This window comes from Chiloscyllium plagiosum, unplaced genomic scaffold, assembly GCF_037043375.1.
Source record: "Chiloscyllium plagiosum isolate Xiang-an unplaced genomic scaffold, Cpla_swu_hap1 HiC_scaffold_5, whole genome shotgun sequence".
Taxonomy (NCBI): domain Eukaryota; kingdom Metazoa; phylum Chordata; class Chondrichthyes; order Orectolobiformes; family Hemiscylliidae; genus Chiloscyllium; species Chiloscyllium plagiosum.
In genome coordinates, this window is record NW_028270143.1 from 28,492,034 (window position 1) to 28,517,831 (window position 25,798).

Below are 25,798 nucleotides of genomic sequence, written 5' to 3' on the forward strand. Positions count from 1 at the left end.
GTTGCAGTAATCATGGCACTGCTGGTTAAGTATTGCTACCCATTTGGCTTCAGATTGCACTTTATCAGTAGGTCATGCATTGTCCAAGAATGCACATTAAATATATGGTCTTGAGCAATTGTGATCACTGTAGTATGTGCATTAGTTGCCTCCTCATTATGTCAGCTAAGCAAATGTAATCAGACAAGGTACTTAAGAGGTGCCTGAAGTTTCCATTTCCTAAGCAGCATATTCTAGAGCTAGCATTGGAAGGCAATGCTACATAACTGCTACATTTGCGCACTGTACTTTAAATATATTTGGATACGATCTGTGATGTAGAAGAGTATATTTTCTTTTGGAGAAGCTATCACAGTAGCTTACTATCAGAATTTTACTCCCTCTGTGTAACACGGAAATGTTTTGGCTATGCAGTGTGCGTTTGAATAAGGTAACATGCTTCGATCAGTTGCTGAGGTATGACAACTTCCCACACTGAGGGCAGATCATGAGGCTTCATTATTATGGATGCGAGTTCCTTCAATTAAATGGTGTTATCTTTTGGACATTCCCCACAGATTATCTGCTCACAGATCTTGCATGGAAATCACCATGACTGGAGTCCTGGTGATTTTGCTGCCACTACAAAGATAGTGTAAAAGGAGACAGTGTTTAGTAGTACTTCTGCAAGCCCAGCACAAATTAGCTGCTACAAATTACCCTCTATTAGCTGCTGCACAATCTCCCAAATGCAGAAGGATCAGGATGTAAAGGAGAACGATTGGACGGCACGTCTACAGACTGCAATGTCATTTTCTTCATTGAGCTGAAAGACAGTGCAGGTGCCAATTCACAACCCATGTCTTGTGGATTAAACCACAGGCCTCCTTACCATAAGGTTCTCCAATGGGATATTGCCATGTCGCCCCAAAAGGGTGTACTGCATCATTGTGGCGACAACGAGGAATGTCCTGTATGCAAATGAAAATGGAGAATGGGCTGCAACCTCTGAAGATGAAGCTAAGTAAAATCCACTTACTTAGTGGATGAGCAGGGTTTAGATTTTGTTTAATTGTTTAAGATTCTGTTATAATTCAGCAGGCAACTCTCACTACTTTTGCAGTCCTTGACCTTTCGTGTTGCTCAATAAATGTCTCTTGGAAGAACCCAAATAGAAAACAGTAACTTACTCCATCCAATTTGGATAAAGCAGTAGTCTGTGAGAGAGTGCACTAACAATACATGACTCTTAAGGTTAGGTAGATTTGAAGGCTTCTGTCATGATATGCCAGATTGCTCTGCATTGATGACTCTTAGTTGGCAGGTTAACAGGAATTTCTTTTTGATCTCTCTATCGTTGATACCCTTAAATGTTGCAGAATTCACTAAAATTGTTAAGTTGTCTTGAAATCTTTGACATCAAGTGGGTCAGCGTTGATCCTGGGAGAGGCAGGGCTTTGAGTGGCTTTTCTTGGCAGATCAGTTACTATGAGTCAATGTGGGTATGTGACCTACCCATTGTGTATCTCCAGCTTTGATTCGCAATGCCTTCCTGCGAAATGTTCATATGCTTTCCCAGCAGAGATAAGTGGAATCATCACTGATTCCATGCTCTCACCCCCAAACTGTGCGATGACGTGCACAGGCCAGCGTTTGGTGCAATCCATTCACATGGACGTGTAGACTCAATGTTATTCACATTAAAGTGCAACACACTAGTCAGACAACAGCTGGAATTCTGTGAACAGTTCTGGAACTGTTATCTCAGGAAAGTTATGTTGGCATTGGAGGCAGTCCAGAGAACGTTCAAAAGATTGATCCTGGACGTGGAGGGACAGCCTTAACAGGAGAAAGGTGAGGAGTTTGGGCCTGGGCTCATTGGCGTTTAGAAAAGTGACCTTATTGGAACGTACTAAATTCTTAGGGGACCTTTTGGGTTAGATGCAGAAAGATTGTCTCCCCTTGTGGGAGAGCCGAGGACTAGAGGACATAATCTCAGAATAAGGGGTTTCACATTTAAAATAGAGTTGAGGGGGAATTTCTACTCTCAAAGGGTGGTAAACTGTGAAATTTCTTACCACAGAAGCTGGGTTATTAATATATTCAAAGGTGAAATAGATTTCCAAACAGTAAGGGAATCAAGGGTTATAGGAAAAAGGCAAGAAAGTGGAGTTGAGAATTAACAGATCAGCCATAATCACATTGACTGACAAAGCAGACTCAGTGGGCTGAATGGCCTACCTCTGCTCATTTGTCTTATGACCTAACATTTGACTGCAATCATGGTTCAAGAATTCCTGATGTCTGAGACTATTTACAGGTGGTTGCTTATGAGAGATGAGCAATGCATGGAAATTACAGCTTCTTTCATCCTCAGCTTGTTCTGAAAGGGCTGCTCATTTCTCGTGTATAACCTAACCAGGTCTGAATACTGAAAATTATACTACAGCATACGTTTTAAAAATGCAGGTGAACATACAGTGACATTTTTGGTACAATTAAGTTTCACCCATACCATCTCTGGGCCGTCAGTAAGTTAGTTTCTTTCTTTGCCTCCCACGATAACTACAGCTGGAATTGAGCTAGTCTGCTCTCTAGTTAGCCCTGTTGGCTTGAAAGACTTGAGTGGCCATCTCCTGGTGCCTTTGTGCCTAGAATGCTCTTACCTCTTAAGAGCCCCTCTACCCAGATGCAAGCTCACCCTCCCAGCTTGAACTTCTTCAGACTGAGAGATCACAGGCAGGTGGAAGATGGAAGAGCCAGTAACTTCTGTGTTACCCAAGAAGCATCTTCTGTCGGTCCTGGTCTGACTCCTGTATCTTTTCTGTATAAGCTGGCACCATCCCCTCTCCCTGAGAGGAAGAACCTGAAGTGAGATCCAGCTCCCCCGTCCCACAATGTCCTTGCCATTGATGCTGAACATTAATGATTAGAGTGATGAAATCCATGCACATGTGTATATTTGATGGGCACCCAGTGTGCTGGTCCTGGGTCTCTGTTGCAGTTGCCAATTTGTCCATAGAGATAACCAGATAGATCATGCCAGTGCTACCCTGTACTGATAAATTAAAGAAGATCTCCATCCTTTCATTCATTTTACTGAATGCCTCTATCAAACCAGTTTGATGTTCTGTGCCAATCTGTGCATTTTGATGAAATGAGATGATGGTATCATCTTCTGAATGATGCCCAGCTGCCGTTTGTGTGCCAGAGACCTGAGATGTTTCTTCCTTAAACAACTGATGTGTTCACCAGATTGTGCTCCTGGGTCTAGAAAGAGAAACCACTGAAGTGAAAAGCTCTGAGCTGGGGAGGGTGCAGGTGAAAGGCTTTCCAGTGCATCCTCCATGTTCAATGGCTTCCATCTCACAGGAGGAGGTGGAACTGCGGGTCCCTAGCCGTGGCCTCTTTAAGGGGATTTTCTGGGTGCTGCAAGTGCCTGCATAACAGAAGAGAAGGAATTAGTAGTCTTAGAGGGATAAAACGTTCTGCTGATGAATAATGAGCAACCACTGGTGGTAACACATTAGCAGCGCAGCACAGTTTAATAAAGCTTACTGGGTATATAGGACATAGAATCGAGAGTGTGATTCTGGAAAAGCACAGCAGGTCAGGCAGCATCCAAGAAGCAGGAGAATCGACATTTCAGGGCTTTTCCTGATGGGCTTTTGCCCGAATCATCGATTCTCCTGCACCTCGGATGCTGCCTGACCCATTGTGCTTTTCCTGCACCACTCTCGACTCTAATTTCCAGCATCTGCAGTCCTCACTTTCGCCATGTAGAACATAGAAGTCTTCCCAATCCATGCTCCTCCTCCAGCCAAGTCAAGTATTTTCCTCATAATGAAAATTCGAAGTCTGCCATTTAGCAATTAGTGGTAATACCCAAGCAGAAGAGGTGGGGAGGTCCTTGAGTGAGCAGAGGTTAATCATTTATGAGGGTGAGGTGCATGAGATTGACATGAGGCATGCAATATTGGATGCTGTAGTCCATCAGCCTTGAGATACTGTAACCGATCAAGTGAGTGGGGTGTGTCAATGGTGCAGCCTCACTACCCTTTTCTGCCTACAACCTCCGATCAGACGTGACAACCTGCTGAATTTAAGCACATTACTAAGTGGAGGAAAAGAAACTAAGATTCCCCTACTAACTGAGTGAAGAGGGAAAAGCCAATGCCAAATCCCTGCTCACCTGATGGGCGCAGAAGATGTGGCATATAGAAGACTGATCTCTGACAATGCCATAGAGCCAAGTCCTCCTGATCGAGGCTTAACCCAGAGACTGTGTGAAGCCAGTGGTGGCCCACGGCTTATCAGGACGGTGTCTTCTCGCAGTCAGTTTGCTTGTGAATGCAGCCCAAAGTGGGTGGTAAAAGCTATAGTATCAACCAAAATAGGATTAATGTGCCAAACAAAATAAGCAAGTGATGGACAGAGCTAAGAGATTCAACAACCCCAATGGATCAGATCTGAGCTGTGGAGTTCTGCCACATCCAGTTGTGAAGGTGATGAATAATGAAACAACTCACTGGAGGAGGAAGTTTCACAAATGTTGCCATCATCAATGGTTGGGAATGTCCAACTTTACAAATTCTTTAGCCTTATCTTTTTATAGTCATCTTCAGCCTGATGTGCTGAGTGGATTATCTATCTCTTCCATTCAATTTGATTTACTCTGCGTGATATCCAGTGAAGGCACTGGATACTGAAAACTGAATGGACTCTGTCAACATTCCAAAAACAGTACTGAAGACTTCTGCTCCAAAACTAGCCATGACAGAAGTAAGCTGTTTCAGTACATTTACAACACTGGCATCTACCTAATAATGTGGAAAACTGCCTATGTTGTGCAGAAAATGCAGGGTAAATCCAAATCAGCAATCAGCAGCACTTAACTCAAAAATAACTGCCTTGCCGATGCTCATTATGGGTTCTGCCAGACGCACTGAGATTTATATTTCCTTACAACCTTGCTCCCAACATAGATAAAAGAACTGAATTCTCAAGATGCAAATGAATGCCCTTAACAGCATTTGACAGTTGTGTGGCTTCAAGGACCCCTCATAAAATGGCATCTGTGCAAATCATGGAGAAGACTTTCCTCTGGCTGGAGTTTTTTCTAGTACAAACAAAGATAGATGTTGGAGATCGGTCATCTGAGCCACAGGACATAGCTGCGAGTGTTCCTCAGTGTAGTGTCTTAAGCCCAACCGTCTTCAGCTGTTCATTAATGACCTTCCCTCCATCATAAGATTAAAAGGAGGGGTGTTTGCTTATGATTACACAATGTATTACTTGTGATATCCTCAGACACTGAAGTGTTTTCCAATTGAAGCCTTGAATGGCCTGGATCTAATTTTATGGTTACACCCCTTATCCTGGACTTTACAAATATACCTGTCTTATCAACTCCATCTTAAACACCTTAACCTGATTAAGAGATTCAAACTTGGTCTATGTCATTTCTCGAAATGAACCCTTTTGACCCTAGTATTACAATCCAGTCTCCTATTCCTCTATGCTGTTTGTGAATTCTCTTATCTTGCTGTCTGCCCTACAACCATTATAAACACAAACATCAATTATCATTGGTATTAAAGGAGAAAAGCTTCCTAAAGTAGGAAGTGCACATCGTCCATATGACACATTGCAGTCCACTATGGTTGCTCATTTGTAGAAGTCACCAATTGAGTTTTTTTCCTGGAATGAAATGTCCTGTATGAATGACAGGACCAAACTGTATTCTGTTGGATGTTCACTACACTCCTCCAAGGTCACTGTATCTTTTTTGATTTATGGTGCCCAGAACTGAACACTCTTCCAAGAAGAGAATTCATAGGGCTGATCAGAACTTCCACTCATCTGTAATCAGACTCAACTATAATTCAGACCTCTCACCAACATTCCATGTAGCTTTTGAATTACTTTTGTACTGATTGATAGGCCATAACGAAAATGTTTGATGTGCATGATGAGGACTCTTAGAGGTTGAGGGAAAGAAATGAGTATGGGTGGAGATTGATTTAAAGAACAGGCAACAGTAGGGCTTTGAGGTATTTCATGTTGGCAGGATATGACTAAGTAGTGGAGTCCCACAAAGGTGAATGCTGGGGCCTCCGTTTGTAATCTATATCAATGACTTGGCAAATAAATAGAGTAATGGATCGAAGTTTGCTGATGATACAAAGTTAAGTGGAAATGTAAGTTGTGAGGAAAATGCAAAGAGGCTGCAAAAAGATGTGGACAGGTGAAGTGAGGTGAAGCAAAAATATTTTTTAAAAGACATGGAACATTTAAATGTTGATTTTGAGAGGGACTTTTTGTGTTCTATTAGGAACATTGGAAATTAGCTTGCAGGTACAACAAGCAATTTTGGATGCTCAGTTGCTAAACATATGCAAGACTTCAATTTATACATTTTTGTACTTATAGAATGAAGAGATATGAAGTAATGTGCATAGAATTGTGGAGGCCAATAGCATAGAATAAAAGCCTTTTGGCCCATCACATCCATGCCAATCAAAAATGATCACCTATTATAATCTCAACTTCCAGTATTTGCCCCAAAGCATTGCATGTCTTGGTATTGCAAGTGCACCTTGTAGGACTACTTGAGGCTTGAATATGAGGGTTTTGGTTTGTCACTCCTGGAGGTCGTGAGTTCCAGATTCCCACCGCCCTCTGGGTGAAAAGGTTTTTCTTCACATCTCTAAACCTTCTGACCCTTAAATCTGTGCTCCCAGTCATTGATCTGTCCATCAAGGGAAAAGTCTCTTCCTGTCTACCCGATCTATGCCCCTATTAATTTTGTACACCTCAGTCATATCCTTGCTCAGTTTCTTCTGCTCCATGAAAACCAACCCCAGTCTGCCCAATCTCTCCATGCGTGATAGTTATCCTCTGTGCCTTCTGCAATGCAGTCACATTCCTCCTATAATGTGGATTTCAGAACTACACACAATACTCTAGGCTGTGGACAAATCAACATTTTACACTGTTCCAGCAGAACTTCCCTGTCCTTAAACTCCATGTCTTGGCAAATAAAAGGCAAATACACCATATGAGTTCTTAACCACTTTATCTATTTGTCTTGATACCTTAAGGAACCAGTGAGCATGCATACAATGATCCTTCTGATCCTCGATGCTTTCCAGGATCTATCATTCTTCATTTCTTCCCTTGCCTTTTGTCCTGCCCAAATGCATCTCCTGACATCTCTCCAGATTGAATTCCATTTGTCACTGATCAGCCCAACTATATCCTATTATTGTAGGGCTATCCTCCTCACAATTTAGCACAATTTTTGTATCATCTACAAACTTAATGAGCAACTTTTCCAAGTTTGAATCTAAATAGTTTATATAAACCACAAACAGTAAGCGCCTCTGGACACAGTCTTTTAGTCAAGAAAACAGCTCTGAACCATCACCACCTGCTTCCTGCCGTTCAGCCATTTATGCATCTAGTTTGCCAATTTGTTTTAGACCTATGGCTCTTATCTTCACTCATGCAGGACCTTCACAAATGTCTTACTGAAGTCCAAGTAGACTTCATCAAAAGCATTGCCCTTATCTGCGCACAGGGTAACATCTTCGAAAACTTCAATCAAGTTAGTCAAACATAACCTACACTTAATAAAACAACGCTATCTGTTCTTGATCAATCCCTGCCTCTCCAAATGCAGATTCATTCTGCCCCTCACTATGCTTCCACTCGTTATCCCCTCGCTGAGGCTGATAGACTGGCTTGTAGTTTCCTGGTTTATTCTTTGCTCCCTTCTTGAATAGTGGCCATATTGGCTGTCCCCCAACCCTCCATGTCTCCCATGACCAGAAACAAATTAAAGATATTTGCAAGTACCCCTATAATTCCCTCCCTTGCTTCACTCAATCTGAGATATGTTTTATCTGACCCTGGAGCTTTATGTACTTTAAGCCTGTCAGATTACTCAAGAACCTTATCTCTGTCTATGCTAATTTCTTTATAATTCTTCATAATTTCTATATCCTTATTGTCCCTGTCACTAGTGAACACCAACATAAAGTATTCATTTAGAACCTTATCTATGTCCTCTGGCTTCACGCACAAATTACTGCTGTGGTCCTTACTGGACCCAACTCTCCCTTTTACCCTTAATGTACTTGTAGAACAACTTAAGATTTTCCTCCATTTTATCTGTCAGTATCCTTTCATGACCCATTTTAACTCTCCAATATCCTTTTTAAGTTCCCAATTGCACATTCTGTACACCTCTCTTGCTTCTACTTTTTGAGCCCTCAGTATCTGGCAGAAGCCTCCCTTTTTCTCAATCCAATGTTGTACATCCCTGGACATGCAGGGTTCACAGGATGTGTTGGTCCCATTCTTTTTCTTTGTTGGAACATGTTGGCCCTGTCCTCTCCTTATTTCCATCTTAAATATATCCCACTGTTCTGAGAGAGATTTATCCGAGTATGTCTACTTCCAGTTCACTCTGGCCAAATCATATCTGATTTTATTAAAATTTGCCTTACCCTAGTTTGCAACTTTAATTTCAGCCCATTCTTGTTTTTTTTCTCATAACAATTTTGAATCTAATGGGGTTGTGATTGCTGTCTGCAAAATGCTTCTCCACTGATACTTCACCCACTTGCTCAGCTTCATTGCCTGAAATTATGTCCATTGTCGCCACTCTGTTTTTGTAGAGCCTTCTACACCATAGCTTGAAAGCTCTCCTGGCTGCATCTTAAGAATTCCATTCCCTCTAAGCCTTTCACACTATAGCTAACCCAGTTAATGTTGGAGAAGTTGAAATCCCCTACTACTTTTACACCTCCCTGAAATTTGCCTATAATTGTAGTCAACTTGTGTAGTTGTATAAAGCATTAGTGAGACTGGAGCGAAAGTATTGCATATGGTTTTGGTTTCCTTACTTGAGAAAGGATATAATTGTTTTGGAGATGTATTGGAGTAGATATAGGAAGGACGCTTCCTCATGTGGGGAATTCTAGAGTGAGAGGTCATAGTTTTAGTGTAAGGAGTGGCAGATTTAAAACAGACAGGAGACAATACCTCCTTATCTTTATACTCGATCCCTTCAGCAATAAATGTCAAAATGTACACGTCCTCCTTAGTTAACTTCTATACCTGCATACTAGTTTTCAGTGATTCATACACAAGGACACTCAAATCCTTCTGCACCAAAGCACCAGAAAGCTTCTCACCATTTAAGCAATAATTTGCCTCTCTAATCATCCGACCAAAACACAGAACCTCACACTTGAACATAGTAAATTTCATCTGTCAAATCTTAGCCCATTCACCTCACCTAATCCACATCCATTTGTAAATTTCCTATTTCTTCATTGCAGCTTACTTTGTGCCCTCACCTCATTCTGCCTTGTTCACCAGAGTCCTTGCATTGAAATAAATACCACCCAACCTTGCCAAACCCCCCTGTCCCTTAACTGGCCTATAATACCTGTCTTCTGTGTTGTCTCTTCTAATTTCAGCTGTTTATTCTCCCTGCTGAACCTCTCGCTAGTTCCCAACCTTCTGACAATTTAGTTGAAATTCTCCCCAACAGCACAGCAAACCTCCCCACAAGGATGCTTGTCCCATTTCAGGTTCAGGTGGAACCAATTCACTTTGTATGAGTCCCATCACCCCCCCCCCCCCCCCCCCCCCCCCCCCCAAATGGTTCCAAATGTCGCAGAAATCTAAAGATCTCCCTCCTGCACTATCTCTCCATCCACACATTCATTGGACTAACCTCCTATTTCTGTACTCACTCTCACATGATGCCACAAATAATTCAAAGATTACGCATGGCTCCTGTTCTTTAATCTACTTCCAAGCTCCCTAATTTCTGCCCGCAGGACCTCATTTCTTTTTCTACCTATGCCCTGCTGCTGCTGTTTAGTGACCTCCTTGACCCTGGCACCAGGGAGGCAGCATACCATCCTTGAGTCTTATTTACAGCCACAGCAACATCTTTCTGTTCCCCTTACAATTGAATCCTCAACTACCAAAGCCCCTGCCATTCTTTTCCAAGCAGGATCCTGAAATCCTGCTGATCTGCAGTTACTAGCTTCTCAATGCTGAATAACCAGTGTGACCTGTCTATCTTAGAGCCAAAATGGATTTTCATATTTTCTCACATTGATCATCATCAGCACAATTTGCCCACTCACTTAATGCATCACTAATCCTTTGCAATTTTTCACTCCCTTCACCACTATTTCCTGTATTATCCTTGTGTTGTCAGTAGATACATGACTCACTATTCCCTATTCCAAGTAATTTAGAAATATAGTGAAAGACTGAGGCCACAGAACAAATCCCTGAGGGGATACCACTCGCCAGTTTGGACGCATATCAATTATGACATAAATATTCATAATTTGAGGCATACATTGACTTTTATCACACTCATTACAATGCAGTAAAGTGCACTTTGCTGAAGTGAAGAACTCTCAAGTTACTGAAAGTGAGTACCAAAAGTGAGATTTATCTTTTACAGCGAGAAAGAACAACATTCAACATATTTAAACTATACATTATTTGAATTTTCTAAATCAAACCTGTGCCATGGGTAGGATTTGTTAAAAATTCTAATGTCCCATTTTTCCTTTCCTTTTACATAGGATATGATGTTCCAGCTGCTTCGTGGACTAGACTTTCTTCATTCACATCGTGTGGTTCATCGAGACTTGAAGCCCCAAAACATACTTGTAACCAGCAATGGCCAAATCAAGCTGGCTGATTTTGGCTTGGCACGCATCTATAGTTTTCAGATGGCACTTACCTCAGTGGTAAGTTTCTGAATGATTTATATGAGAATATATAACCTTGCAACCAATGGAATGTGTTAATGTTATGACTTGAAAGTAGGCTTTAGTGGAAACAAAGGTGCTGTTCCTTCTGATCGACCAAACTGGCCTTTTTTGGAACAGGTAGTAAAAGGGACTAAACTCCATACATAGCTTTTAAAGTAATTATATATTTTTGTCCCTTTAAGTAGTGTAGTTTGTTTGTAACTATTTCCATGTCTTCACATCAGACAACTCGGCTTTCAATTATTCTTGATTGGCTGTACTTAATTTGATGGATAAGTAACTATAATTCCTAACAGATGAACAGTTCCAAGGCCAAGTTGACATGTAATGTTGAGCACAATTTGTAATGTTCACTGCTAAAAGTTTCTTATGAAATTGTGAATATTTCAACTATTCAGTGATATTTCTTATTCTTTGAAACAACATGAAAATGTTTTGTCCAACATTAGTTCCCTGTGTTTAGTATTTCATTCACTGTATTGCTTCACTGGTAAATACTACTTATGAACACTGTGGATGATGTTATCACCAGTTTAGTGCATTCTATCAAATGCTTTTTAGATTAATTTTTTAAACAAAATTGGAAACACTTACTCACTTATGCAGGATATATGCGCTGCCAGTTAAGGTAGCATTTGTGACTCCTCACTAATTTTCTTTTATTAGCTCATTGAGGGGTTGTGGACATCACTGGCTAGTGCAAGATTTATAGCTGATCCCTAATTGTCATGGAAAGGTGAAAGTTGTTTGCCTTTATTAAATACTACAGCCCGTAAAAAGGACATAGATACACAATGCTATTAGGGAGGAAAGTCAATGACTTTGTTTGTGTCAGTGGGTCAATGTCAATGTATTTCCAAGTCATGATGGTGAGTGGCTTGAAAACAAACGTGCAGGTGGTGATGTTGCCATGTATCTGCTGTCCTTGTCCTTCTAGATGCTAATTGTCATATGTTTGAAAGGTGCTGTGTAAAAATATATAAAGTGCTTTGCATCTTGTTTGTGGTACACACTGTGGCTACCGAGTGTCAGTCATGGAGGCAGTGAATGTTTGTGTATGTGGGGTGCCAGTCAACCAGGTTGCTTTGTCCTAGATGGTGTCAAGTTTCTTAAGTGGTATTGGAGCTGCATTCATCCAGGCAAGTGGGAATATTTCATCATACTCTTGATTTGAGCATTGTAGGTGCTGGACAGGCTTTGGAGAGTCAGCAGTAGAGTTACCTGCTGCAGGATTCCTAGATTCTGACTCGCCCTTGTAGCCACAGCATTTACATGGCTGGTCCAATTCAGGTTTTAGTCAATGGTAAGCCTGCAGGATTTTGATAGCGGGGAATTCAGTGATATAAATCCTTGAATTATTTTCAATGATGTTGAATGTCAAGGGGCAATAGTTTGATTCGTACTTATTGGAGACAGTCATTGCCTTCCAGTTATCTGATATCTATTACTTGCCACACGTCAGTTCAAACCCGGTTGTTTTCTAGGTCTTGCTGCATTTGGATGTGGACGCTTTCAGAATCTGAGGAGTGGTGCATAATGCAGATCATTGTGCAACCATCTTATTGAAGAAGATATGGTCATACTGATGAAGCAGCTGAAGATGGTTGGGTATGGAGCACTACCTTGGATTCCTGTAGAGATGTCCTGTAGACAATCACAACAGTCATCCTTTTGTTAGATATCAGTCAAGCAGGCTGTTCTGTTTAAAATGGTGTTGAGCTTCTTCAGTGTTTTTGGAGCCTATCTTATCCAAGCAAGTGTGGAATAGCACATCACACTCTTGATTTGTGCCTTGTAGATAGTGAACATGCAGAGTCAGGATGTGTGTTGGTCACTTTAGAATACCCAATTTGAAAATCATTGGCCCTCGGACGCAATTATGAGGAACTCCTTGCGGTGGTGTATTGCAAAAATTAGAGCATTTAATAAACCTTGGGTCTTATTGACCTGTGGGTTTCCTCCCACAGTCCAAAGATGTGCAGGTTAGGTGAATTGGCCATGTTAAATTGTCCGTAGTGTTAGGTAAGGGGTAAATGTAGGGGTATGGGTGGTTTGCGCTTCGGTGGGTCGGTGTGGACTTGTTGGGCCGAAGGGCCTGTTTCCACACTGTAAAGTAATTTAATCTAATCTAAAAAAAAACTATGAAATTCATTGTTTTCCTGTGACTTGCTCCATAAAAGACTGCATGTTGACCAAACAGGAATCACTGCTGAGAAAAGAACAAATTTTAATCTTAATATCGCAAATTAATTTACTGATTTTAATGGAGATATCCGACTTAAATGTCTAATAGTTATGGAGAGAAACTTTTTATGTTCTATAATAGATCAAGTAATTCCAATTACAGCTAGAACCATGGGCCAAAGTTGTTTTTTTTTCTGATCCCAAATAACTGGGCCCTCATAATTGCGTCCGAGGGCCAATGATTTTCAAGTTGGGTATTCTAAAGTGACCAACACACATCCTGACTCTGCATGTTCACTATCTACAAGGCACAAATCAAGAGTGTGATGTGCTATTCCACACTTGCTTGGATAAGATAGGCTCCAAAAACACTGAAGAAGCTCAACATCATTTTGTGGGCGGCACGGTGGCACAGTGGTTAGCACTGTTGCTTCACAGCGCCAGAGACCCGGGTTCAATTCCCGACTCAGGCGACTGACTGTGTGGAGTTTGCACGTTCTCCCCGTGTCTGCGTGGGTTTCCTCCGGGTGCTCCGGTTTCCTCCCACAGTCCAAAGATGTGCAGGGTCAGGTGAATTGGCCATGCTAAATTGCCCGTAGTGTTAGGTAAGGGGTAAATGTAGGGGTATGGGTGGTTTGCGCTTCGGTGGGTCAGTGTGGACTTGTTGGGCCGAAGGGCCTGTTTCCACATTGTAATGTAATCTAATCTTTAGTAATCTAAACTTCCAGATCTTTCAAAGTTACAAGTCCCTTTTAAAGCAAAGGATTCATTCCTGGGTGTAGACATGATTTACTAGGAGAAAGTGAGGACTGCAGATGCTGGAGATCAGAGTCGAGAGTGTGTGCTGCTGGTAAAGCACAGCATGTCATGCAGCATCCGAGGAGCAGGAAAATCAACGTTCCGGGCAGGAACCCTTCACCAGGAATGAGGCTGGGAGCTGCGGAGCTAGAGAGATAAATGGGAAGGGGGTGGGGCTGGGGAGAAGGTAGCTGAGAGTGCAACAGGTGGATGGAGGTGGGGGTAAAGGTGATAGTTTGGACGGAGGGTGAAGCAGATAGGTGGGAAGGAAGATTGACAAATCGGTTGTTGGTAAAATTCTAGAATCCATCATTAAGGATGAGGTTTCTAAATTCTTGGAAGAGCAGAGTCTGATTAGAACAAGTCAACATGGATTTAGTAAAGGGAGGTCATGCCTGACAAACCTGTTGGAATTTTTTGAAGAGGTAACAAGTAGGTTAGACCAGGGAAACCCAGTGGATGTGGTCTATCTAGACTTTCAAAAGGCCTTTGATAAGGTGCCACACGGGAGGCTGCTGAGCAAGGTGAGGGCCCATGGTGTTCGAGGTGAGCTGCTGGGATGGATTGAGGATTGGCTGTCTAACAGAAGGCAGAGAGTTGGGATAAAAGGTTCTTTTTCAGAATGGTAGCCGGTGACGAGCGGTGTCCCGCAGGGTTCGGTGCTGGGGTCACAGCTGTTCGCATTATATATTAATGATTTGGATGAGGGAACCGGGGGCATTCTAGCGAAGTTTGCCAATGATACGAAGTTAGGTGGACAGGCAGGTAGTACTGAGGAAGTGGGGAGGCTACAGAAGGATCTAGACAGGTTGGGAGAGTGGTCCAGGAAATGGCTGATGGAATTTAACGTGAGCAAGTGCGAGGTCTTGCATTTTGGCAAAAAGAATAAAAGCATAAACTACTTTCTAAATGGTGAGAAAATTAATAAAGCCAAAGCAGAAAGGGATCTGGGAGTGCTAGTCGAGGATTCTCTAAAGTTAAACATGCAGGTTGAGTCCGTAATTAAGAAAGCGAATGCAATGTTGTCTCTTATCTCAAGAGGGTTGGAATATAAAAGCAGAGATGTACTACTAAGACTTTATAAAGCTCTGGTTAGGCCCCATTTGGAGTACTGTGTCCAGTTTTGGTCCCCACACCTCAGGAAGGACATACTGGCACTGGAACGTGTCCAGCGGAGATTCACACGGATGATCCCTGGAATGACAGGTCTAACATATGAGGAACGGCTGAGGATACTGGGATTGTATTCGTTGGAGTTTAGAAGATTAAGGGGTGACTTAATAGAGATGTACAAAATAATACATGGCTTGGAAAGGGTGGATGCTAGGAAATTGTTTCCGTTAAACGAGGAGACTAGGACCCGTGGACACAGCCTTAGAATTAGAGGGGGTCATTTCAGAACAGAAATGCGGAGACATTTCTTCAGCCAGAGAGTGGTGGGCCTGTGGAATTCATTGCCACGGAGTGCAGTGGAAGCCGGGACGCTAAATGTCTTCAAGGCTGAGATTGATAGATTCTTGTTGTCTAGAGGAATTAAGGGCTACGGGGAGAACGCTGGTAAGTGGAGCTGAAATGCGCATCAGCCATGATTGAATGGCGGAGTGGACTCGATGGGCCGAATGGCCTTCCTTCCACTCCTATGTCTTATGGTCTTATGGACAGGTGGCTCATGTCATGTGGACGGTGCTGAGGTGGGGGGAGGGGAAATGAGGAAACTGGTGAAGTCCACATTGATGCCATGGGGTGAAGGGTCCCGAGGCGGAAGATAAGGCGTTCTTCCTCCAGGCGTCAGGTGGTGAGGGAGTGGCAATGGAGGAGGCCCAGGACCTGCATGTCCTCAGCAGAGTGGGAGGGGGAGTTGACATATTCGACGGGGCAGTGGGGTTGATTGGTGCGGGTGTCCTGGAGATGTTCCCTAAAGTACTCTGTAAGGAGGCGTCCAGTCTCCCCAGTGTAGAGGAGACTGCCTTGGGCACAACGGATACAATACATGATATTTGTGGAAGTGCAGGTGAATCTTTGGCTGTGGAAGCCTCCTTTGGGGCCTTCGACAGAGGTGAGGGGGGAGGTGTGGGTGCAGGTTTTGCAATTCCTATGATGGCAGGGGAAGGTACCAGGAGGGGGAGGCTGGATTGTTAGAGGGCATGGACCTGACCAGGTAGTCGCGGACGGAATCTTTGCAGAGAGCGGAAAGGGATGGGAAGGGAAATACATCCCTGGTGGTGGGGCCCATTTATATGTGGCAGAAATATCAGCGGATGATGCGATTTATGCGTAGGTGGGGGGGGATGGAAGGTGAGGATCAGGGGGGTTCTGTCCTCGCAGTTGGAGGGGTGGGGTTCAAGGGCAGAGGTGCAGGACATGGATGAGATGCATTGGAGGGCATCATCAACAAGTGGGAGGGGAAATTTCAGTCTTTAAAGAAGGAGGCCATCTGTTTTGTTCTGTGGTGGAACTGATGATCTTGGGAGCCGATGAGGTGGAGGAATTGGGAATACAGGATAGCATTTTTGCAGGAGGTAGGATGGTAGGAGGTGTAATCCAGGTAGCTGTGGGAGTCGGTGGTTGTAAAAAAAAGTGTTGAGTCGGTCATCATTGATGGTGATGGAGAGGTCCAGGAAGGGGAGGGAGGTGTCAGAGATGGTTCTAGGTAAATTTAAGGTTGGGGTAGAATGTGTTGGTGAAGTTGATGAACTGTTCAGCCACCTCGTGGGAGCATGAGGTGGCACTGATGCAGTCATCAATGTAGCGGAGGAAAAGATGGTGAGTGGTGCCGGTGTAACTACGGAAGATGGACTGTTCTACGTAGCTGACAGAGACCAGCATAGCTAGGGGCCAAGCAGATGCCCTTTCGTCTGGAGGAAGTGGGAGGATTCAAAGAAGAAATTAAGGGTGAGGACCAGTTCAGCCAAATGAATGTGTATCATCGGGAAAGGAAGAAACTGAGGGCTTGGAGGCCTTGGTCATGGTGGAGGCGTAGAGGGACTGGATGTCCATGGTGAAAATGAGGCATTGGGTGCCAGGGAAACTGAAGTCTTTGAGGAGGGGGGAGGGCATGGGTAGTGTCCCGAACGTATGTGGGGAGTTCCTGGACCAGAGGGGGATAGGACAGTATCGAGGTAGATGGAGATGAATTCGGTGGGGCAGGAGCAGGCTGAGATGATCGGTCGGCTGGGGTAGTCGGGCTTGTGGATCTTGGGTAGGAGGAAGAATCTGGTGGTGCGGGGTTTCCGAACTACAAGGTTGGAAGCTGTGGTTGGGAGATCCCCCTGAGGTGATGAGGTTGTGTATGGTCTGGGAAATGATGGTTTGGAGACGGGGGATGAGGTCATTGTCGAGGGGGCGGTACGTGGAGGTGTCTTCAAGTTTGTGCCTGTCTTCAGTGGTGTAGAGGTCAGTGCGCCAAACTACCACTGCATCCTCTTTGATTTACCATTTAATTGCAAAAGGAACCAATTCCAAAATGGCTGATGTTCATGAGGCCCGAAAAATAGCTTTAATTTTAATAAATGTAAAATATCTAATTATTTTGTGCATTGCAGTACAACCTCGATTATCTGAACATCGATTATCCGAATAAGTTCTCAAGGTCCCAATGCTTGGGTAAACTGTGTTATCCGAATATTTGATTATCCAAATAAAATGCTCCCTGCTTGTGTCATTCAGATAATCGAGGTTGCCCTGTACATGTAAAAAGGAAGGAGTTTGAACATATGCCATTCCTGTAGTTTATTCTCCTTCATGAAAAGAAGTTTCTATATTAATGCTGTTGTTGGACTGATAAAGTAAAATCCAACACTAATAATCCAAAAATATATATTTATATTTCATCAGAGAAGCTGGGAAATTTAAATTTGGTTTATTAAGTCTGGAATGAAAAGCTGGTATTTTAAGTGACAATGCAACTTACAGCTTGTCCTTTTAAAAAAATTAGTTCACTTGTGTCCTTTTGACTCTGCCAAGCTTATCCGGTCTGGCTTATATGTGACTCCTGGCACATGTCGATGCAATTGACTCTCAACTACCTTCCAAAGTGGGTCTCGCAAGCCAATCAGTTAAGGTTAGTAAGAGATAGGCAGTAAATTTTCATCTTGCCAGCAATGCCAATCTTGCATGAAAAAAAACAAAAAAAAGTCAATAAAAGCTGAAAAACTCTCATTTGTGTCTGTTGAAAGAATTAGAGCCTGAAAGTACAGACTCCACTTCATATCATTTCAACAGGTCAAAGTTGGTTCGAGCCAAGAATACATTGAGGACATTCTGGTGACAATTATTAACAGCATTGTTTCATTTTGACTTTGTATGTTTAGTGATAGTACAATTAATATTAAAATTGTGAATTAAGTTTGCTACATCCTTGCAAATAGTCACAAAAAACACACCTCTTTTTCACAAGTTATTACTTGAGTATTGCAAATGTATTTTTAAAATTGTTAAACTAATAATTGGCAACCAATAGCAAATTTAGCTGGCTAGTCAAAAGCAAAAGCAACTTGAAGACACACTTCATTATGTACTTGATGCTAAAGGCAGATACTAAGCACCCAGTCTGAGAAAAAAGGTCCCTATCACTAGATCTGTTGAAAGAATCTTCTTACTTTCCTTATTCACATGTTACTGCACCCACATTCTCTGCTGACAAAGGGGCTGTTCATTGAGACAATGAGCTTTGCCAGAGAGCCTTCTGCTGAAAAATCCGATCTCGTCCACTAGATGTTGCAAGGATTATCAAAGCAAAAGCTTCTTGGCGGAAAATGATTTCTGCAAAATTCTGAATGCTGAAGAATTCCTGCTGGCAAGTACGACAATTTCAGCTGTGTGAAAGAGCTTGTCTTTTGGGAAAGCCGAGAGCCCTTCCATGGTATTCATGTGGGATGTGATCAAATGGTGCATCTGTAAAGTGAGAGTAACATAGCAGCTGCAGCAAGAACTATTGTCATCGTTTTGCAACTGAAATAGTTGATTTGAGTCAGACCTTTATCACTGACAGGAAGATGGTGGTGCTTTTCAGTTTATTTAAAAGTTGGGGTGTTCTGCGTGTGCTTTTGTCTACTTAGATATGAGTAGGCATTGTACTGATTTTAAAAGGAATGGTCAAGTCAAATAGTTAACAGTAAACTCACAACTGTATGCTTTTTCACTTTTACTATACATGCAATAAATTAATTGCTATACAACATCTGTTAAATAAATGTCATTTAGGTACTTCTTTACTGCACTTTTAATTTTATATCCTTATTTGATCATTCTAATTTGAGGAGCTGATTCCATTTTTCTTTTTTTAAGTGGCTACTTTAATATTCAAAAAACCATAAAACATAATAGCTTGTCACAAATTTCGTTTTTTTTTCTGATAGTGCTTTCCACAATTATAGAGGATGTTATAATGTCTGGACAAATCCCATGATTTCATTTTAAAGTGTCTCAGTTTATCCATCGTTAGTTTTGTCAAGGGTGCAACAGTATTAGTTATGTCTCATGCTTTGTGCTGAAGAAATGCAATTGAATTATTATATTGGCACAAAATGTTATTCCTGATGAAGGGCTTAAGCCTGAAACGTCGATTCTCCTGCTTCTCAGATGCTGGCTGACCTGCTGTGCTTTTCCAGCTCCACACTCTCGATTCTGATCTCCAGCATCTGCAGTCTTTGCTTTCTCCTACAAAGTATGTTGTATCAGAAACAAAAATAGTAATGGTTGGAAAACTCAGCAGGTCTGGCAGCATCTGTGGAGAGACGTCAGCATTAACATTTTGGTCTACCAACAGACAATTCTAAAGAAGGATCACTGAACCCGAAACATTAACTCTGATTTCTGTCCACAGATGTTTCCAGACCTGCTGAGTTTTTCCAGCCGTTTGTTTTTGATTCTGATTTCTAGCATCTGCTGTTCTTTTGGGGCTTTTTTACATAATATATCAGTTTTGACCATAAGACACAGTCACAGTATGGACACAGCTAACATTGATTTAAAATATCTAAATGCCACTCAGCAATCTGTTCAAAAATAAATACATGTGTGGGGGCCCATGTGATGTAGTGGTAGTGTCCCTACCTCTGGACCAGAAGACCGATACTCAAGGGACTTGAGTATGGGTCTTCTGGTCCAGAGGTAGGGACACTACCACTACATCACATGGGCCCCCACACATGTATTTATTTTTAGCCTTCAGGTGAAAATAGTTAAATGTTGCAATAAACAAGTTGATGTGCAGGATACCACTATTAACAACATAATTGTGGTGTTGCTGGGCCGCCTCATCGCTAGAAAAAAAGCACTGAAGGTGCTGTGTTTGCAAAGTCGCAGTAAACGAGACTTGCCACAGAATTGCATCCATTTAGTAATGTGATATTAATAACTACAACAACCTCTCTGGCACTAAAAATACCTTTTAAACAAAGTGGTTTTAAGCCTTTTAGGAGATTTTTAAAATGCAAAGTGCGTATTTTGTGTGTATTTTTCCCTTTACGTCTTTCTCCCAATCTTAGAGCACTTTATCCCTGCCCCCACCCCTGTCTTTATTTCGCTTCTGTCAAACTCATCTACTCGATATTACACTTACTCAGTCCTTTCACTGTAACTTCTCTGATTAGCTGAGAACTGGCAAACAGATTATCTGGTACTTGGCCTTAATTTTTCTGTTGTACTGGTGGCAGGTTTTGAGCCCAGATCAGGACAGCTTCCTGATGTTGGTGTTCCTGTGATTTTCAGTGTCTGGCTGTCATGGGAATTTATATCCCACTCCATTGAGGCAGGCAGGTAATGAAGCCAACAAATTGTATAATAAAGGGTTATTTTCTGCAGCTGTATAACTTCTCAGCATTGCTCAGCCCCCATTTTGTATCAGGTGCTTGGAAACATTTTGAAGGCAGCTCCTCATCAATAAGGTCAGTATATAATTTGATGGCTGAATTAATTGTCGTCATAAGCAACAATACACAAGGGTCCATGAGCAACCAAAAATACTTCCTTTTGGTTGGGAGTTGGCGGGAGTGCAAGTCTTCACAATACATTTATTTTCAACAGAAGCCTTTAGGAAAATTGTATTTCCCTCGCTCACTCCAGCGGTGCTTTCATCTATCCGAGAATTTGTCTGACATAATTGCCCCCATCTACTAGGCCTCCCACTTCCCTGGTCCACCCACTGTCTTAAATGGATGGTAAGCATGAAGGTGGTCAATTAGAAGGATTATTTAGGACTGGGATAAGGAGAAGTTACTTCACTCAAAGTTGTGAATCCTTGAAATTTTCTACCACAGAGGATTATGGATACTTCTTTGTTAAATACCTTTTAAAGCGAAGATATACAGATGTTTATTCTCAGAGAATCAAAGGATATTGGGAGTAGTCAGGAAGGTGAAGTTTAAGCCCATGATTCAACAGGCCAGATGGTCAATTCCTGCTCTCATCTTTTTGGATTATTTATCTTAACTCATGTAGTTGCTGCAGTGTGTGTACTGAGATCATCTGCATGCTCATGATCTGCATATGGTCTTGATGTCAGGCAGCTAATATCCATGGGAAAATACAGCCTCATGTTTCCCTTGCTACATCAATGCAATTCGTATATTTCAGCAAATTGCCACATTGAAAAGCCTAAACATGCAAGAACAAACCTGACTAAAGGGGAATGATGTTAGCAAATTATACAATATTAACAACTTGGCATGGCACCTTTTAATATAATGCAGCATTTCCAAGGAATTCCATTGAAGCATTATAAAACCTGACTAAAATCTTGGCCAAACAGGTAATTTTTCAAGCGGTCTCTTGGATAAGCAGTCTCGTAATTTTGTAAGAGTGGAATTGTTAAGAGACAGACGGTGGTGGTGGAGGGTTGCTTTTCAGGCTGGAGGCTTGAGACCAGTGGTGTACCACAAGGATCGGTGCTGGTTGCACTGCTTTTTGTCATTTATATAAATTATTTGAAATTGAATATAGGAGATATAGTTAGTAAGTTTGTGGATAACACCAAAATTGGAGATATGGTTGTCAGCGAAGAAGGTTACAATGAGATCTAAATCAGATGGGCCAATGGGCTAAAGAGTGGTAGATGGAGTTTAATTTGGATAAATGTGAGGTGCTGCATTTTGGAAAAGCAAATCTTAGCAGGACTTATACACTTAATAGTAAGATTCTAGGGAGTGTTACTGAACAAAGAGACCTTGGAGTGCAGGTTCGTAGCTCCTTGAAAGTAGAGTCACAGGTAGATAGGATAGTGAAGAAGGCGTTTGGAATGCTTTTCCTTATTGGTCAGAGCATTGAGTATAGGAGTTGGGAGATCATGTTGCAGCTGTACAGGACATTGGTTAGGTCACTTGGAATATTGCGTGCAGGTCTATCGGAAGGATGTTATGATACTTGAAAGGCTTCAGAAAAGAATTACAAGGATGTTGCCAGGATTGGAGGATTTGAGCTATAAGAGGCTGAACAGGCTGGGGCTGTTTTCCCTGGAGCATTGGAGGCTGAGGTGTCACCTTATAGAGGTTTATAAAATCATGAGGGGCATGGATAGAATAAGCAGACAAGGTCTTTTCCCTAGGGTGGGGGAGTCCAGAACTAGAGGGCATAGGTTTAGGGTGAGTGGGGAAAGATATAAAAGGGACCAAAGGGACAACATTTTCACACAGAGGGTGGTGCCAGAGGAAGTGATGGAGGCTAGTACGAGTACAGCAAATAAAAGTCATCTGGGTGGGTACGTGAATAGGAACGGTTTGGAGGAACATAGGGCAAATGCTAGCAAATGGGACTAGATTAAGTTAGAATATCGGGTCAGCATGGACGGGTTGGATCAAAGGGTCTGTTTCTGTATTGTACATCTCAATGACTCTGAGAAGTGGTAGTGAGGGAGAGTTAAGTGTCTTATGTACATGTGAAAATCAACACTGATGTTTTAGATGATGTTGCCAAGGGACAGCATTTAGATGAGACATAGAAAAGGGACAAAGGTAGATTCTTGGTGCTCACTAAAGGCAATGATTCAGGGCCTGAAGGAACAAAAAAACCATTGTAACTGATGACAAGTCTGCTACAAAGAACAGAACCTAGTCCCAGTAATCCCACTGGTGGATGGTGGAGAGGCATTGGTGGAGAATGGTGTGTCAAAGGCTGCAGGGAGGACAAGAAGACAGGGAGGAATAGTTTACATTAGTCACAGTCACATGAAATGTCACTTGTGACTTTGATAAGGGCCTAATTATGGTCAGATATTTATGTGATAATAGTAGGCCTGGTCCAAAGAAATAACTTTGAATCAAATGCAATAAAATTGAAAATGGTGTTCAGCAAGCATTATGAAATTCAACAAAATCCCATGGCAACCTGAAAACATTTTGAATATTGTTATTAACCTGTTTAATATTTGTGAAAAGCTGACAGATTTCATTGGTATTAAAATGTAACTGCTGTTGGGGTACTATTGAGCAGTACTTCTAAGCATATCTGCACAGAGCTCTGTTTTGTCTGGATAAATTTCAACACAGAACTGGCTGTATAGCATGTGCATACTGGTTTTCTATAACTCACAGCAAAGAACAATAATAAACCTGCATTCTTGGGTCTTATGTTTCGACAAGTATTTGTGATCCTTGTTTGAGAAGAGATTTGGACTTAGCAGCAGTTTTGGAATTATTTCCTTTAGATTCTGTATAGTTTGTGATTCATGTTGGCATTTTATGTATTGTTTGAAGTGAACCTACTCCAGGGGTCCAGATTTGCCTTGAATTTTGATTATTGACATTTGTTTAGTAACACACACATTTCTTTTTCATCAACCACAATCAAACCATAAAAGTATCTTTTGGTATGAGTCCCATCTCCGGGCTTGGTCTCACCTAAGATCTGAAGTGAAGAACAACCAATGCAGTGTATCAGTAGGACTTAGTAAAGCATTCCCTTTCTTGGATGTATTCAAGTTGACCAATGCATTTAGAATGATCATAGATCTAGCCCATTCTTCTCGATTACAGTATATAACTTTCTTTTATATTTATGGGATGTGAGCACCACTAGCTAGACCAATATGTATTACCCATCCTTAATTGCCCAGAGGCAGTTCAGTTTCAACCATGTTGCTGAGGGTCTCATGTTGTGTATAGGCCAAACCTGGTAAGAATGACAGATTTCTTTCCCTAAAGGACAATAATGAACCAAATGGATTTTTACGACAATCGACAGGAGTTACGTGTAACCATTAGACTATCTTTTTATTTTAGATTTTTTTAAAAATTGAGTTCTGATTCTGCCATTGTGGGACTCAAACCAATGCCTCATAACATCAGGCTAGGTTTCTGGGTTACTAGTCCAGTGATATTACTGCTACTCCACCATTTTTTCATCAACTAATGTTATTAATTAAAGTCAGCAAAAAATAAAATTGTGCCTTTTACAACACTTACAAGTCTGTAACATTGTTATCATTTTTTAGGTAGAACCTGAATAGCTATTGCATCTATATAAATTCTTAGCTAGTTTTGCAGACCCTCTATGTTCTGCAGCAGGCATCCCTTTGAGATCTTGTAAGTTCACAATTGTATTGTGCCACCATGTGGTTGCTTACAAATTTGTCTTTGTTTCCTCATGTGAAAAGTTCCAAATCTCAGCCAGACCACCCAAGGCAAAATGCAGAATTGCTGTCTAAGAATCTTGTCTGATTGCTCCAGTGCATTGCAGTGATGGGTGACCGGGTGGACTTGGAAGTAGTAGGTTATCTATCCTTTTTTTTTCTGCAAACGATTAATACTGGCAATTGGGAAGACTGAGAAAAGAAGTGAGGAAGATTTGGAAATGGGGGAAAAACATTTGTATAATAAAGGAGCTAAAATATCAATAAAATTACCAGTTGAATGCTGTAATATATAGTGAGTTTTACGGATTTATGGTTCTGTGCAATCTTTGTCATTACATTCACAGAGAAGCATGGTTAATATTTGATTAGATTAGATTCCCTACAGTGTGGAAACAGACCCTTCAGCCCAACCAGTCCACACCGACCCTCTGAAGAGTAACCCACCCAGTCCCATTTCCCTCTGACTGATGCACCTAACACTATATGGGCAATTCACCTGACCTGCGCATCTTTGGACTGTGGAAGGAAACCGGAGCACTCGGAGGAAACCCACTCAGACACCGAGAGAATGTGCAATTTGCAGTGAAGTAAAACTGTGTCGTTTGTACTCCTGATTTCTGCATGACATAATAGTATGACATATCACATTTTATTGTTTGCTGTTTGGGGTTGAGAATGGTGACATGGCTGGTGTGACAACATTAAAGTGTTCACTGCAATGGTCTTTTATTGTATGTAAGGTCTTTTCAGGCCAAGACTCAGATTTTAAGTGTGATTACTGTCATGTGGTTTGTGAACATTCAGAGCACAGAGCAGGTCAGTTGCCAAAGTAAAATGTAAAAGTCAAAGTGGCCTCTTGATAATTACTTTGACCATAATGGTGAGGAATGACTTCAGAATTCTTTCTTTTGTAACAGTGAATTGGATTTCATTGGATGATGATCTTCAAAGCATTATCATTTAAGTAAAGAATTTCATTGCTGATTTTGCTGCTTATGCACTGACATTAAATCAATATTAATTTAAGAAGTTTCAAGATTAAATAATTTTTGAATTATTACAGATGTTTTATATTGGACAGTGAATCCTTTCTCTGCTTTGCTGTCGAATATTTCTGAGGACATATCAGATAAAGGTTATCCAAGGATAGCACACAAAAGTGTTCACTTTTTAATCGCATAACTAATGGAAAAAGTGGAAACACTTCAAAGGATTTGTGTGTTGTCCAAGAACAGTTTTTATGCCAACAACTTAAAATATAAAGACTTCTAAAGAACTCTTCCATCTAAAGCAGACACCTCATTCCCTAATCCATGTTCCCACACTGTATTTAAGAAGTTTGATGCATTTTAGCTTATAAAGAACTTCAACATTGATATCATTTCCAAACATAAATCAAACTGCTCCAAACATTAACATCCATGCTATTTCAATTGATTTGTTTCTTCAGTGT

At 41.6% G+C, this 25,798-nt stretch overlaps 1 protein-coding gene across 4 annotated transcripts in view; it reads left to right on the forward strand.

Annotated features, from left to right (window-relative positions):
- Positions 1-25,798, forward strand: part of cdk6 (cyclin dependent kinase 6) — a 240,870-nt gene that overhangs the window by 109,597 nt on the left and 105,475 nt on the right. For all 4 annotated transcript variants that reach the window (XM_043689700.2, XM_043689697.2, XM_043689699.2 and 1 more), the window contains one exon: positions 10,605-10,772. In XM_043689700.2, coding sequence (XP_043545635.2) covers positions 10,605-10,772 — 168 coding nt within the window. The remainder of the gene's footprint in view (positions 1-10,604; positions 10,773-25,798) is intronic.